Source organism: Argopecten irradians, chromosome 16 (assembly GCF_041381155.1).
Source record: "Argopecten irradians isolate NY chromosome 16, Ai_NY, whole genome shotgun sequence".
NCBI lineage: Eukaryota > Metazoa > Mollusca > Bivalvia > Pectinida > Pectinidae > Argopecten > Argopecten irradians.
The window spans coordinates 29,104,328-29,122,321 of NC_091149.1; the positions used below are offsets into that span (position 1 = coordinate 29,104,328).

The window sequence follows — 17,994 nt, forward strand, 5'->3', positions numbered from 1 at the left end:
CTTGTATAAAATGTTGAAGATTGGTACTTTTCAGCAATAACTTGTATATGCGTACCATATCCTACATTGTATTTTTCCGCTATATTAACCAATTTCCGACACACATTCAAAACGTGTTATATAATTCGTGTCATAGGTACATATGTACGTATTCGTGTCATAGGTACATATGTACGTATATGTGCATTGTGAATACAATACCTTTATAGCAGTAGGATGACCTCATTAGTTTTACACACTGGTGTTTCTTAATACACAGTAGATCTATAAATAGCCTGTTTGACTAACGTCATGGACACGGGCATGTTCATACTATATACGAGTATTGGGAAATCGGGGTATAACAATTCCTTCAAACATACTTCGTACATGTATTAGGCACATACGAATATGTTGTTGTCTTTACTTACATTTTAGTGCATGGAATAGCCCAGAGAAGTATTACTATCAAGTAAGCTCCAGGAAATAGCTGTGTGAGTGAACATGGGGGTTAAAAATCTGGATGTCCAGATCAATGGTGGTCAGTCAGTGTTCTACCCTGGTCAGATGGTACAAGGAAATGTAACCTTAGAAGTGGACAGCGATACGAAAGTGAGAGGTAAGACTTAACAGTCTTATTTACGGAAGAAACCAATGATTATATATATGCATAATAGTATATATATGGGCATGCAACATTTTGACGTATATAATGCGATTTATTCTATAGTTTAGCCGTGGTGTTTACTGCTACAGTATACTGAGGGGTCATGTATTGGTGTGACTATCGATTTATCATTTGTTGAAGGAAATACGAAAGGGAGATGTGTGGTGAGATATAATGATACACTTAATCCCTGTACGTGTAGCAATTAATACCATTTATCTGGACGTTGATTTACGCATGTGTTGATGAGAGAGCGAAGTATTGTTAGCATACATTAGAATATTAAGGTAAATATTCCATGCTTGTTTTAGTAATCGATTTTGGCTGGAGATGAGCAAACAAATACACTGTACAGTTTTCATGAAGCCATAGGAAGCTATTGTCAATAGATAATTAATCTAGACAATTAATTAATACATAGTCAAACAAATACAGTTATTGACACTAATTTTCAATTAAAAGACATTACTCCCACTTAACTTAGCCGAGGCAATAAGAAAGGTTTACCAAGTTAAAGGTGACACCACGGAAAATGGAATTTTTATCTATCAAAACAGGAGAGACGAATTAGTATTATTCTTTAGTAACAAAAGTTACTAATTTTCACTATTACCATCACTGAGAAAATTGAGAAAAATAATTAAATGCATCCCAAAACAATCCATGCAACTATTCCTTATATGGAATGAGGTACTGGTTGTGTAGTCAATGAAAACAAAACAAATCATTATATGTGTATTTTTGTATTAATTAGATATAGGTATACAGAAATAATTATCAAACATTGTTCAAATGATAATCTAGGATGGTGCATTTTTAATTTAACAACACCTTATATATAACGTAATCCTGAGTCCTTTTCGTGTTTTACACCTTTTACAACAAGTGTCGAATGACAATTGAATATTGCGTACAATTCAAAATCTATTTGCAAATATGACTTCGCGTTTGCCTTTGCTTTATTTAATATGTCAATGCAGATTCGATATATTTGGATGCAGTTTTAATATTAAATATTATTGTCTATTGTCTTACCAGAGATACGATTACGTTTCCGGGGATATTCAGACGTCCATTGGACTGAACAAAAATCTAGAGGCAGTGGGAAAAACAGGAGGACATATACCAAGCACTACAGAAACCATGAAACCTACTTCGACAACATCATTAAACTCCTCGTTCCTGGTGAGTACAAAATAGTAAATCAGGGCTATTTTGGATTAAATTGTGCAAGAATTATAGAAGATATTAATACAATGAGATAATCGCGAGTTTACCTTGATTGTGAAATTCACGAAAATAAATCGTATGCGAAAAGAAATTTGATTTACTGTATGTTAAAAGATAACATGGAATATTTGTGGGTATTTTCAACCGATAAAACAATAATGACAACATTATTATATAAAACATGATGCGTTGTTTTTCTATTTTTGGTAACAAAGAATTCACGTAAACATCGAAAATTTATACACAATGAAATTTTCGTGTGCCTGTATATTGGTTAAGATTTAATCTTAATATATAAATTTTGAAAACAAAACATAGTGCAATATGACATAAGAAAACAAATAAACAATTGACGTAAGAAAAACCTCGTTTAAAGGTAACCCTATCATTATATTGGTCTATACTTCAACTCAAAATACAAATATTAATAATATAAGTCAAACGTAGTGCAACATGACACCAGAAAAGTCCTCGTTGAAAGATAACCTAGTTGGTTTATATATCGACTTAACTTCATCATTATTCTCACCATCTATCTTTCATAAATAAAACCAATCAACCAATTTGATTCGCAACGGTGCATTAGGACGACATCGTGCAATGACAACGTGAAGAATACTTCCAAGGGGTAATATAATTTCTCATAGCTGCAATATTGTAGCTCATAAGACTAATAGACAGATAGACTATTACTAGTACTGCTAATGGAGCAAAGTAATTATCGTGCAAACCATTATCAAAACGTTTGTATTTATTTTATCTTACTTGTTTTATATCGCTTACCTACCAGGCAATACAACCGAACCGTGTAAAATATCAAATTCACAGCGATACTTTATTTTTCCCTTATAAATATAATGGTCTTTTCGAAGGAAAATTATACCGCAAGTCTACAAATTATGTATTTGAAGTCATATGAGTGGTCAAAAGGATATAAAAAATGGTAGTTATGTTTCTTTTGGACAAAAATAATACTATGCATGTATTCGCTTGAAATAACTGGAAACCTATAACATAGTATAGAAAATTGTGCCTGAGGAATTTTCTGAGGCAGTGTTCAACTACGACACATAGGCACCATTTCGTACCAGGCCGTTCTATGTTCAATGGAATATCATATTGATAGCTTTTTGCGACATTATTGTTTTAAAACGAACTTGGCATAAAGATGATATAAATATTATACGGGATGAATATCGATTATTTACGAATTAACACTTGAAGCAAGGAACATTAATTTTACTGAAATCGTGACAAGCATGAACAACTGTCTCACAGTGTGACTGGTCAATTATATGATCAGGAATAATTCCAGTATAGAATTAGGAGTATTGACAGTGATATTTACATTTACCAAGGGTATTTAAATACATAATGCTTGCGGTACCGACCACTTAGTATACATTATATATAGTAATAACAGAAATGACCTATGCCGTAGTTTGGGCGTCCTTGTTGTACTTAAAGGTGATTAGATTAGCATGTACACGGTCTACTATATACTTGTCCAGAAATATGTACAAGGTATCCTCGATACCCCAGGGGTCACTATCACTGTCGTTATGTCCACCCTTGACTATGTATTAGTAAATAATGAAGGCTCTGTGTGCGTCAACAGACGAGACAGGTAATGTGGACATTTGATGTATATCAAAAGACTCGAATAACGGTACACTCTGGTTGACTGTATGGCTCTCTACTAATCTTTACCAGAAGACTCTTTAGATCTGCGATTGGTATGATTTTTCTCATGCAATGCCTTCGGTTTTATTATAACATAATCCATAGGTGGATATAATGACAGTGATGGGACTCCTGGGTTAACGAGGATGTGTCCACTATAACAGTAACATTCATGTTGTCGATCTTTGATATACATATAAATAACATGTACATTTTACATACACGCATATATGGATATAAGTTTTCCATAGTGAAACTTTTGTGAGACTCTCTTATTTTCTGAATAAATGACACATTCTTTCAGTATTCTTTAGCAAAGACAATATTTTCATTTATGAGAAAACTTTCGTTCTTCTTACTCTGACTAATAATTAGTCAGATGAGATTTTAGAAAGATCCCTTAAGCACTTTCTTAGAAATAGCGATTGCTGTGTCTCATAGGCCAAACTGTGACTGCACATTTTATATACATTTTAAGTCATGCATGGTTAACCCTGTTACGTAAGTATTTTTAAACTATGTGACCGTTACTGTAAATAAACTTTTTCCCGCGTGCGATTTACTTTAACGAATTTCAAGATCCAAGTATATTCGCGAAATTTTGTCTTCGAAAATTAATATCTGCAACATTAATATTGATAGAATTCTCCATACAATTTCAAATAGGCGAATGTTTATCTTGACGAACTTGTTTTGAAATGGAAATCGCGAATACACATTGTAATTAAAAATGAATGAAAGTTGGTTTGCAGTAAAATTATTATTATAAGTGTTGCTTAAATTTCGCAGCCTGACTATTGACATTACACTTCAATATTTTTTATCATTTTATGGACTACATTTCTGCAAAAAAGTTAGTGTTTTGCAAAATCGATTATGTCCCAGCGAAAATAACCAGCTAAACAGTAACGGTTTGCATATATACATGTACCCTCAAACATCATTTATAATAAATAAACTTTTTCACAAGCCCTTTTCGCCTTCAATACCATACTTTTTGTTTTCTGTCGATTCCACTAGCTTCCAGATGTATGGCTACGAACGATTACGAAACTACACGAACTCTCATAAAGTTGTTAGGAAAGATCTAACGTATGCGCAATAATATATATATATATAACCGTAAAGCCGGTTATTTTTGGGGGCCATAATTGTCGCGATCTGGACCCTATATTAAAATGAAATTTTAGCGAATATCAATATTTTGATGTGGCTTGAAGTGTATACAAAATTCATCCGATTCTTAATATTTCACGGGATAAATATTCGCGACCAAGACGAGGCCCGCGAAATCGCAAAATTATCATCTCCGCCAAAAATAATCCGGTACATATATATACAGTAAGATACTTTATTTGATTCCCTGATTGGCTCACAAAGGTAGGTAATGATTGATCATGATACAAGAACATACATTAATACTAGATAAAATGTTGTAGGACCCGGGGAGGATCAGCTGATTATGAAACCTGGACCATACACGTATGCCTTCGGTATGCAGCTTCCTGCTCAATGCGCCACATCATTTGAAGGCAGTATTGGGCGCGTTCGATACTACCTTCAAGCGATCGTAGACAGACCCTGGGCTTTCGACAATGAACACTTCCACCCTTTTACAGTGATACAGCTACTGGACTTAAATTCACGTGGTGATGTACTGGTAAGTCATTCCGATCCATCAGAGGTACTCCTCTTCATTTCTCTCCGCCATTTCTGACAATACAATAAATTACATACCATATAGAAGATATGATAGAGAAAAATATGTGAGATCCACAAGAGAGTTAACTCTGTAATTTGCAAGTAGATTATACTTAATAATAATACGATACTTACTGCCATTAGAACCTTTGAATCAATATTTGGTTCATTTTAGACATATTATTTGTATATCCCCCTTTGGTTGCAATGATGTATAAAACATCGAAAACCAATTTAAACTAATTGTCATCAAGTATTAATAACTCTTTCTATAGAAACGGATTGACTGCATTAACATTAGCATGAGACATTATTTAAAGTGTTTTTACATACCCATTATAGAAAAGCGCCAGTAATTCGGGATCAAAGACGCTATGCTGCTTGTGTTGTGAATCCGGACCGATCACAGGGAGCCTACAACTCGCTCGTTTAGGATATGTGCCAGGAGAAAAGATCACGGTACAAGGGGAAGTTAGCAACCTCAGTCGCCGAGCGATGAAAAATCATCAGATTAACCTCCTGATGGTAACAATTCATTAACCCATGAACCCCTAAGATTCCGTAATAGATATGAATTATGCATTTCTTCTTAAAGTCAATATTTTGTGTGTATGATTTGGGATGAAAGTTTTAGCTTCAGCCTCACAGTTACATATATTACGTCAATGAATGTATCATGACCACATCAAAACAAAAAAGTAATAAAATACCATTATCGTTAATGGCAATCACTTTTTTTGCTAATGTTTTATGTTTCATTTTTAATTTATTAATGATGCGAGGAGATAAATTCGGGTATCTTTATTGCTACAATCGTCGGTAAATGATGGGTGCTATTTGAGTGAAATTTGGTAAATGAGTCCTGTCTAATTAATGAGTTGTATTGTTATATATATTTGATGATATCTCACATTGACTTATCCCTCACAGAACGTCAGTTATCACGCGAGGGGTAAGACAAGAATGATTCAGACGGAAGTAGCAGAGCTCCGGAAGTTGGAAGTACCACCGGGGGAGACAGATCACTGGAATGGGGAGGGCTTAGTGATTCCGCCAATACCTGCTTCCGGTTTGCCGGGCTGCAACATCATAACCATCGACTATGTAGTAGAGGTGTGGATTTATTTTGAAAAAAAGATGTTAGTCTGTATTGTATATTACGGATTTATCTGCCCTTGCGAGTAGGTATTGGTTTTGACGTCCTGTTTTTGTGAGTGTAATGTCAGACATTTTAGAGTGACAAACATAGGTTGCGCTCACATAGAGATTGACTAGTGTTTCGATTACATTAAGGTGGTATGAACGCAATGAAATACGGATTTATTCAATGTACATATAGGTGAGATGAGTGACGTACACATATACTGACGTAACAACATTCCCGAACATTACTGAGGAAAGCCCCCGGTTATAGCCCCGTTCAGCGATTCATTTTGTTGTTTATTACCGTTACAATGCTTGAACACGTCCTTTTTGATGTCAAACACATATTTAATTGAATATAAAAAAAAACTTTTGTTATTTTGAAATCCGTCAACTTATGACGCATAATCTAATCGAGGCGTGAACTAGAAGTAGTTCGAACTTACACTGCGTTTGTATTCATACGTCATTGCGATTACGCTAATTTGAACGCAACTCCCCTCCCATTGACTATATAGAGGCATATGTAAATATAAAAGAATATTCACATTTACTTGTCACTTCTAATGTATAAACTAACTAAGGCAAAGTGAAGTATATGACGGTACAACTGGCACCCAAAACGTGACCATTGTGACGTCATTAATGTTGACGTGGTGACGTCAACTGATCACCGTCAAAATGGCTATTCAATCTTGGGCATTAAATCGTCGTTGATAAATGGTTTTCATGGTCAAGCTGAAATAATGTTAATGCAGAAACCCTAAAATGAGTTGATAATATAAATATAAGCATTAAACTATTTTCCTTTGGGATCTATGGTCTCTATAGATGCCAGAGCTTTGCACACAATCATCTCATAATAGCGCGCATTATGAAGATTGTCTGCAAAGCTCTTGTATCTATATAGAGCATAGATGCCACAGGAAGAAAGTTTAATGCTTAAATAACGTCATAATGTATACCTGCCGCAAGGGAGGTAACTCTGTAATGTTTAAAGATGGGATATTTAATGCCTAATTAGACGTCATGTAGTATATCAAATGATACATGCAATTTATCTTTACAATTTACAATATATTTATATTTACTTTCGCCTTAAGTTAAAAAAAAGTTCTTAAGCATCTGTGTCATCTAAATTTTCAGGAGGTATATGGCTATTATAATAATATGATGTACTGGTATATTTTGGGTAATTTGCACCGATTCCTAGCATACTGTAAACGCAATCATTTTGGCACAGTTAAAACGTTTGGCGCTAACATATGATAACCACTAAAATATGTACATTTACAACATACAACCCATTGACACTACGTTCTACGATATGTTTACTTTTGATGTCATTGTTTCCATTCATAATCCGATGACATTCACATGAGGTTTATCATTTCATCAATAATACTGCAGGTTGTATACATTGTAAGCAGATGAAGGTTCCGCATGCATAATTTATTTGCTATACAATTTGAGACAGATGGTATCTGCATTAAATATAATCTTTACTGTTACAGTTGCAAGTTGTTCCCTCTGGAATCGCCTTTGACCTGAGTGTACCTATCGGGGTTATCATCGGCAGTATACCGTTGAAGTCAATTGTCCAGCAGAATGGTGTACCGATGAACAAACCTGTCCCTCAACCAACTGCCCCGCCCATGGTCAATCCTTCAGCCCCGCCTCCGTCATATTTTGACATCTATAACAATAACCCCGCCTACCCACCGCCCCCGCAGGCATTGATGCCGGCAGATATACGTAAGTTTAAATCTATTTTTGATGTATGGGTAGCCATTTCGGAACCCGTGCAGATGTTCCATCCACTATACATTATGTCATTGCATACGTGAGACGTAGAATTTTGATGAATGACATGGCACTGTAAATCCACTTAATATTGTAGGGAAATATTTTCGCGTTTTCTCACCTAAAACATTTTTTCCGTAAATTTAATTCCACGATCTAGACGTCTATTGTTCCTGTGCGTCAAACATTCTCGCTGCGATTAAATTTGACGATTTGTGATTGGCGGAAACTTCGCGAATTTTAATCTCTTGCTTATATGAGTTGACTTACAGTATAATGAAAGAAGAATTTGTTCAACATAATACTTAAATCATAGTTATGCTGTATTCCACAAAGAATAAAAAAATGAGTTTTTTCATTTTATCGTTTTTATAAATCATTAAATTGTTTGATTAACTTTGTTATCATGTCTCTTGTTTGAATAAAGGGAAAAAACGGTAATACTGATTCTCCTGTGTCGGAGATGATAATTTCTTATCCAGTCTACAATTTCATAATCTCTAAAGAAATGTAATTGATACTTTTTATGGGTACTATGCATTATATTTCAGGTAGTTGACCTATCGAATACATGAATTTCTTAAGAGCTAACTAGTAAAAGAATATCTAGTTTCTATTTATAAATCCGCAATGTTTCTTTGATTGTATTTAATTTAAGATTATGGACGTTAGCCTGGATGTCCATTTCATAAGGCATATTGCACAGATCATACATTGTGAATGTTAAGTAAGTTCCAAAATTAAATAAGTTTCGTGCGTCTACGATAACCTGTGTGTCCATACCATAAGATCAGATGGGAGAGGGCTTTTATTGGTTGTGATAACTTGTGCCCAATCCAGTTTTAATTGTGTTTGCATTAAAATACGTTAAAACTCAACCATCAGATATATTACAATGTACACAGATTACATGCTTTCAACGGTAAAGTAGAGTTCCAATACAGTTTCTTTTGTCTACGTTAATATAATTCCAGTGTGTTATTCTTACAGCGCCACCATCGTACGGGAGGAGTGCGTTAGGAGCAATGTCTGGAGGGTATAGCGAAGGAAATGAAGTGGATGACGAAGACGGACAGGTCGCCCCTAATGCAGTCCAGCCCACTAACCAACCGTCCAATCAACCATGGGCACCAGTCTATCCATACTACGACTGGAATCGTCCGGACGCCAATTTCACTGTGAAAGAAAAACAACAAAAGAAAAACTAATTTGACATTTTATACGTCACTATTCTGTCTTTAATAGAAACCAGTATTGATAATGTTCTGGGACCAACGTCTGTTCATAACCTGTAGATTCGTACATATTTAATTTTATTTCTTATCACGCAAGTATGAAATCATTTTCGGGGGCCAAAATGTGTTTAATAAGTATTATACTATTTGATATGTTTTCATATAAAACCAGTATTAACCACATTTTCTGGGGCCGAACTTTGTTTAATAATTGAAAAATCATACTATTTGAGTTTTTCTCAGTATAAAACCAGTATAAATAAAAAAAATGGGCGAAAATTTGTTTAATATTTGACAAATCATACATATTTGAGTTTATCTTTACATGCCAGTGTAAAGAAATTCTCTTGGAGCCAAAATTTGAAATTATTTATTTATTTCGTTAATCCAGGTCAATAAATGGAAAACATCGGGTTTGTGCTTTACAATTAGTCTATGCATATCATAGTCGGAAAGTGTTACATGATGCCATTTTACGGCATAACGTCAAAATGAGGTACTAATGAACTGTTCAGCGCTTTCCAACGTAACTGTTAACCATTTATTTATTCTCTATAATCAACATTTTAAACGTCATAAAAGCATAACAAAATATTCTATTATTTATTTAACATGCCAAACATGAACCGTTTTGTATATGTCTAACAAAAATTATTTATGTTAATTTACATAACTTCATCTTCTTCAATTACCTGTGTACATATGTATGATATATTTTAATGCACGTCTGTACACATGTATGTACAATAAACTTATTTTTCCATTATTGATTTTTTGAATTATTCTTAAAGAAAAAAAATCTTGCATTTAATATTATCCTTATTTTACTATCTTTAGAGTTTGTTCTTTGCTTTAGCTTTTGGGATTCTTCATTTTTTTCGTTCCTTTGAAAAAAAGCAAGAATTCCACATTTACAAGGATATCCAATACTGATATACTGAAGTCTTCCAAAACATACAGACATTCACTTAACTTCGATGACGTAGCTCTGACGGCGACTATCTGTGAGAAATCTTCCTTCCGTCGTTCATAGCTACGTCACCGCAGTTAAGTGGATGTCTCTATGTTTTTGGAGAAAGTGGTGTATTGGTATTGTATCGCCTTGTGAGTCCGTCCCATTGACCGTAGTGTTGCAAAACATCCAGCGGTGAAAATGGTACGATTCACATTTGTCAAGTAAACTCCAAAAATACCAGGAACTGAGTAGAGGCATGGTACAATTATTGGTTCTAACATTCACACACCAAAACACATCGCAAATATAGGATGCGTCCTTAAAGGACCCTGGCTGTTAATAGGGCGTTACGCACAAGCAATTAGTCTATATGATATATATTGTTCTGCAGTAATTGATTGCTAATATTTCAGCTGCACCTATACAACCTATGCTTTTTGGTACTTATTTTTATCTTGGAATCCATTCAGATTGATGAAGCATTATATATATAATGTTATTCTCATATTCCCACAAGTGGGACAATGTGGTCGAATGTGTACTGTCAGGTAATATGATTGAATAGGTGATTGCAACTAACCATGTACAAAACACGACCAAAATAATAGCGATGTCTTACACATTAGACCAATAGTTTCTGTCACCAGATACGATCTTCTACGTCCTAAATATGTTCCATGGTTTCCGTCATACGCAATAAGTCTGTGCATTATTGTGCCAGAATGACAAACATGTGAAGGAAGAATATTCTATTCATAACTGTATGGTACCATTACACGTGTAGTCCAGGTGCCAACCAGAAAACCCAAAAATATAGTTCGCATAAAATGTTTTTGCTGATTATGTTGCAGTAGGATGTGCTTAATCAGAATCCGAATGATGCCACCTTAGCATCTTTGGGGAATTGAAAATATTCAAGATGGCCGCCATGAACGTTCTCAAAAACGGTATAAGTCAAATAAATTAGAGTTAAATGATACGTAATTGCAAAAGATAAGTTTTCTTTCTTAAATTTGCAAGATAGATGCATATTCTTTGATAGAAAATAAAATCCGATAAAAACTAATTTTCAGAATCAGTTATTTTACGTCATTATTTTGTCGAAAAATGAACAATATTACTTATATTGCGCAACATTTAACATAATAGCATATTTAAGGATGATCATTCGGGAAAAAGATTTACTACATCACATAAACTGTTTACGAATGTCCTGCAGGTAGAACATCAGAAGTGTACCTGTGCATGATCGTAAAAGGCGACTAAATTTAGGATTTTTTTTTTAAATTTTATCCTGGGTTATAGAATAGTAGCCAGAGCTTCCCCACAAGGGCAAGCGCTCAACTGCGCAAAGTGAGGAGACATAAAGAAGAAAAAAGCAGTTAGGAACATGAGGAAAGAAAATATCCAAAATTTAGTCGCATTTTAAGATATCATGCAATAGAAGGCAGATTGTACAATTATATTGCACTACCTACAGGCCAAAAAACAACAGTGCGGCGGCGAAAATTACAGCAGCCAAACTTAACGAACAATATAAACTAATGTTAGCATATAGGAAGCATACAAGTATCATATCAATATTCTTTGCACTATGTAATCACTATAAGGTATTGTATTTTGAAATAAATTAGTTACGTACTTCTTTCTTAAACAGCTAGACATACAATTAATACCAATTTCAATGCTAAGTGACTAGTAACTTGTTATAATATGATTTAAAAGCCAAGTGAAGTCGTTGATAATGCATTTATGAATTTACTATACTTTCAGAAAAAAAGATTTGATATGATCATTTTACCGACATTTTTATAAAACTAAGCCCTTTGTTTTAAACACTAGTTTATACTGTTTTTGGTAGTAGCAAAACGTTTTAATAATCCCGAATAACAGAAATAAGGACAACTATCTTGTCATATAACCCAATCTTAAACACTTATTTAAATTAATGTTAATTAAGGATTAACCTGAATAGATTTTTATGTTATGAAGATATAACACAAAAATCTGAGTGTACTTTAAATAACCGCGAAGCCGTTTACGACACTCAGGCTTTTGTGTTATATCTCCATAATATAACAAATCTATTCAAATTAATCCTAATAATTCAATTTACGAAAGATAATCTCTTCTATATTCAAAATTCATTTTGGCTTTTGGCTATGAAATCATTACTTCGTCATCTCAGCCAATCAGAAGCATCGTGACAAACGACGACGCTATTATTTTCATTTATGGGCTGATAAAGTAAATTGTAGGCCAATGAAAATGCTTGTAACAAGCGAAATTGAATTATTTAAGAATAAATTGATACCCACATCCATTTACATACAATAATACTTGTGTGCATTATGTATTGACCTAGATAAAGATCTGTTTTCTATCTTCATGATCCTGGCTGTTAATAGGACGTTATAAACTAATACCCCCATCTCAATACGGTAAATGTTATTGAATTGCATGGGATAACAAAACGCCCCCACCCTGTCACATTATACTAACAATGGACAAACCAGTGCTTTCACTCCCTTTATCAAAACGATGTTCAACTCACAGAAAGATTTTTCATGTTCGTTATATTGGAATGTTGTCATTTTGGACTCCCATATCAAATTAACTAAAACTTGTTTTCTAAGGTTGTTACATTCAAGCTAGTTAATACATGTATAACCAATAAATTACACAAAACCAGAATAAAAATATATAAATATCATAAACCATTAAGAACAACTAATTCAATTTGGCCTTCGAAAAATATCAAAATTAACATATAATAAGTATTTACATTTTTATCTGGTAACTATTTTGGAAATGAATATATCATTAGTAAGCATTACCCTTTACAGTTGCTACATGTATATTTTTCAACTTATATCGTTTTCAAGTATATTGTACATTAAAATGGGTTAAGAAATGGTTTTGTCGAAGTACTGAATCATATGTTTTATTGAAATTTTGATGTTTTAATGCCTCATAACATCTTTGTGCATATCAATTATATTCAAACTGGTTACGAAACAAAGGCATCCATTCTATATTAAATAATAATTGAATATCTGTCTTGAAAGTTTGTCCAGTTGCTCTGTATGTAGGGCATAATAATTGTACCTGCTGTCCCTTCATTATCGTAAAAGGCGACTAAATTTTGGTATCTTTTCTTTTTCTTCCCAACATCGCTGCCTAAATTGGCAGAGTTGAACTCTCGCCCATTTGGGGAATACATTCCCTAGCCGAGCCTCACTTTACTCTAAAATGTCGCAGTGTCTGGTCAGTACAAAGGGAATGGGGACGACTGTTTGCCCGTTGTCATTTTAATGTGAACGCGTGGGCTGTGATTAATAGAATCTTTCCCTACCTAGAGGGTGTGACAACGAAATCACAACCCGAGGGGTAATTCATGAACGTCTAACCCGAGGCTTGCCGAGGGTTGGACATTCAGGAATTGCCCCGAGGGTTGTGATTTCGTTGGCCCTGCAGGCAGGGCATTAGAATTGTACCTGCTGCCCCTATTGCATGATCGTAAAAGGCGACTAAATTTAGGATCTTATCATCTTTCCTAATGCCTCCCTTCGCACCGCCTCACTTTTGGCCTTGAGTTGAGCGTTCGCCTCTGTGAGGAAGGCTCTGGGTTCTGTCCCCTAACCGAGACACATCAAAGTCTTTAAAAAGTGGTAGTTTCTGCTCCTGCTTATTACATATTGAAGCATGCAAAACATCGTTATTACAGGTTATACCATCAAATAGTTAGGCAATACACTGTGTTTATATTTAAATAAAAAGTTATTCTTGTTTCAATTTCAAGAAGTGTGTATTTTCATTTTATGATAAAGATGTATTGCATAATAAACTAGTTTGTTTATCGTGTTTTTTATTATGATTAAAGTAACGTCCTGTTAACAGGCAGGGTTATGTTGTGAGACGGCCTCTCATGTATCCGCTGTATTGCGTTAAGAAGTGAGGGAGTGTTTTGGGAGACAGGTATATTTGTGTTGTGTCTTCTCGTATAGTGGAAATTTTGGAACTCTTGCCCTTTGTTCTATCACTGAAGCATGCCACTAAGACACCAAGAAATACAACCCTCCCAGTCAAATTATACTGACAACGGACGAACCACTCGTCCCACTCCCGGTATGCTGAGCACTAAGCAGCAGCAGAAACTACCACTTTTACAGACTTTTGTGTGTCTCTGCCAAGGGACCAAACCCAGAACCTTTCTCACAGGGACGAGTGCTCAACCGAAAGCCCAAAGTGAGGCTATGTCAAGGGAGACGTTAGAAGTCAGACGTCAGTTAGGAAGAAGATAAAAGATAAGATCATACACTTAGTCGCCTTTTACGATCATGAAATAGGTGCAGCAGGTACAATACTAAATACTAACACCCTACCTGCAGAACAAATTAACAAGGTACGACTGAACATGTCATCTTACCAATAATTATAATAAGATTAGTTATATTGCTAAAAATCACATGTGGTTATTCCTATATCTTTCAAAATGACAATGAATGGGTAATTCCATTTTGGGTAGAAGAAAATCTGTAAATATTAAAAGTGTTGGTTGGTTGATTACGTATAATGCCCTTTTCACAGAAAATGTCATTTTAAGAACGGTCTACCTTACATATGTTGCTTTGTTGGATGCCTTTGGTTCGGGTGGCTGTGATATGATCAAGAGTGCCTTTTTTAATGGTGGAAACATTTCAATGCATTCTCACTGAAACATGTTGCCAAATACACTGGGAGAACATCACAGTCGGTCATATATACTGACATCGGCTACATGTATAGTAGTCGTCTCACTCTCTTTCTGTTGAATGCTAAGCAAGAGCAGAAAACAATGTACATGTATATTCTGTAAAAAACATACTTATTGTAGCGCAAGGCGAACATCTGTAAATTATTATTTATCGTCGCGGATATAAAATAACGCAGTTCGATCGTTCAATACCGCTAAAATAAGTACGTTTACAGTAAAGAGACGTGTCTCGTGCAAGTAATAGTTCCCAGAGCCTTTCTAAACGGTCAACTCAAGGCGGCCAAAGGTGAGGTGGTGTCAAGGAAGACGTTAGGAAGAAAAGAATATATAAAGCCCCAAAGGTCGCCTTTTATGATCATGTAATGGGCAAAAAGGTAGAATGAAAACGCTATAGACACCGAAACCAGCGAAATGTAAAATATTGTCTTAAACAAAACCACACAAAATACCAATCTGCATGTAATTACTAATGAAACAAAGCAATTTTATCATAGAATAACCTATTTGAAAATTATGTTAATTAACTTATTAATTAAACATTAATTACAAGAGTTAACTTTATTATATTAAGAATTCTGTTCAATGACGGTATGACGAATATGTACACAAAATTTTATCGAAGAGCATAAAGAATTGATGATTTTATAGCAACAATATCAAATTAGAATGAAAATATATCAATGTTGCAGTTTGTCAACCATCTTGTCCGCCATCTTGAATATTTCAATTTCCCCAATGATGCCACGGTGGCATCATCCAGTTTCGGATGGAGGACATGTTAAAGAACATTTCTCTGCAAAAACATTTTATGCGAACTATTTTTTTAGGTTGGGTGGAATATCACCATTTGGCACCTGGACTAAATGTGACATTCCGATCAAAGACGGAGCGGTTCCTTCCAAATGATGAAAATAAGCAGGCATTTATCAACATGTTGAGTGAAGCTTAGACAGAAGGTTGTAAATCAATACACGCACACGATGATGCTGATGTGCCATCTAAAGAGCAGCTGACAGCTGTACAGTTGTGGAAGGGGAAGACACAGACCTTCTAGTTCTCCTGCTACACCATGCTTTGAAGTCTTCGCCATCAATTTACTTTCACTCAGATGTTTCTTCACATAGGAAAGTGAAACTCTGGGACATTTTGAAGACGAAAATAGAGCTGGGTGTGGTAATCTGCAAGGTTTTAATCTTTCTTCATGCGATACAACATCTAGATTGTTTTGTGTGGGTAAAGCTGCTGCGTTTAAAAAATGTAAAATGACGTTACTGTCTAGAAGTCCTTTATAGAAGAGAATCTTCATCTGCTGATGTTATAGATGCAGGTGAAAAGGCTATAGAAACTATAGAAAATGGGTTTGTAGTGACAATATTGTTTTCGCAAAAACCTTTGTACAAGTCCACACGCTTCCTCCAACTTCGGGCAGCAGCGGAGTTTCATAGTAAACGAATGTACCTTCAAGTTCAAATAAGGCTGGAAATAGAGTGTCTACTTTCACCTGATGAATGGGGTTGGTTACTTCATGAAGGAAAGCATCGCACTGAAAAGACCCGCCGACCACCTGCACCTCCCGAAATACTGAAAAACATTAGATGTAAATGCAAAAGGATTGCGACTCTAAGCGATTTCTTGTCGTAAAGATGGACTTGAATGTACTCAGTTGTGGTGAATGTAAAGGAGTGAGTTGTTCGAATGGACAAATCCCTACCAATACAACTGTTACAAACAAGCAGACATACGAATTTCCAGATTTTTGAAAAATAACCATGGCATTCTTGAATTCAGATAGACTTTGACCAATTTTAGTGCCGAGATCATGAAAATTTAACAACTCACTGGACTTATCTGGAACAGTTTTATTTGGCGTATGGCCATTTTTATTGGAGTCTACAGAACAGAGAAAATTAAGAACTTTTGTACACACACTTTTATGATATTGATATCACTATTTCAAAGTTCTGAATTGAAATGTGTTTATTCAGGTCTTGTCATCCGTGAACAATATTTTTTCATGTAATATTTTTCGTGTTTTCTGCGTGGCAATTGCATTCATTTTTTAGTAGGCATGGTTTACACGTGTTTATTATGTTGTCTTTACATTTTTAAGTGTTAAATGTTTCCTTATGAATTTTTATTTAGTGGTATTTGAGACCAGCGAAAACTATGAAAATGGCGTATAAGCAGTATAAGAGAGAGTAAATCCGAAAATATTTGCTTGTTTTTCATAATATTTTCACAAATTTCGTCTGTCTTTGACCTTTATTTGACAGACGACACCTATACATATCACCTGCCTGCGCTATCTCGCAGTCTGAAAAAGGAAGATTTAGAAACGGCGACAGAATTTTTCTGACAAGGGAGAATTGAGACACTGGTAGACGCTGCTGGATGAAGCACATTGATATCTTCAGCAGCAGCTTTCTATCTATACAAGGGCGGATGTTACAGGTAGGTGAATAGGTAAACACTGAGCCATACTGTTAGATATAACCAAAACCTGATATAAGGTCTATCATGATTCTAATTTAATAATTTACGGATTGAGTAAAATTTTTTTAGTTTATAACTGACATTGTGAATTGAACTAATATTTAATGCCATTAACAGAAATATAAGATGTTTTTATTCCTCCCCAATCATCCGGGATCTCGACAAGTTATGGAATCTAGGTCCCGATACTTTATTTAGGCAGGTTATTCTTAATTTTTTCTTATAATACAATATATTTATAAATGTAAATTTATTTATCTTTATATGTGTACATTGTATCTCGGAATAAAATGGAGTATGTACACATTTGAGATTTATATTGATTAAAAACATTAAAAAAAAATTTTTT

At 34.7% G+C, this 17,994-nt stretch overlaps 1 protein-coding gene across 1 annotated transcript; it reads left to right on the forward strand.

Moving 5' to 3' along the window:
• The first annotated feature begins 272 nt into the window (after positions 1 to 272).
• On the forward strand, positions 273 to 10,207 carry LOC138310387 (arrestin domain-containing protein 3-like). The gene is made up of 7 exons (XM_069251593.1): positions 273 to 598; positions 1,685 to 1,831; positions 4,999 to 5,219; positions 5,603 to 5,785; positions 6,191 to 6,373; positions 7,918 to 8,158; positions 9,197 to 10,207. The coding sequence occupies exons 1-7, from the start codon at positions 484 to 486 to the stop codon at positions 9,412 to 9,414; spliced, it is 1,308 nt and encodes a 435-aa protein (XP_069107694.1). The 5' UTR covers positions 273 to 483; the 3' UTR covers positions 9,415 to 10,207.
• Positions 10,208 to 17,994: the final 7,787 nt, after the last annotated feature.

Excerpts from the sequence above, each read along its gene's own strand:
- LOC138310387 (XM_069251593.1), top strand. The coding sequence starts at position 484 with ATGGGGGTTAAAAATCTGGATGTCCAGATCAATGGTGGTCAGTCAGTG. Across the intron at positions 599-1,684 it reads CAGCGATACGAAAGTGAGAG|AGATACGATTACGTTTCCGG; the intron begins GTAAGACTTAAC and ends TTGTCTTACCAG. Across the intron at positions 6,374-7,917 it reads CCATCGACTATGTAGTAGAG|TTGCAAGTTGTTCCCTCTGG; the intron begins GTGTGGATTTAT and ends TTACTGTTACAG.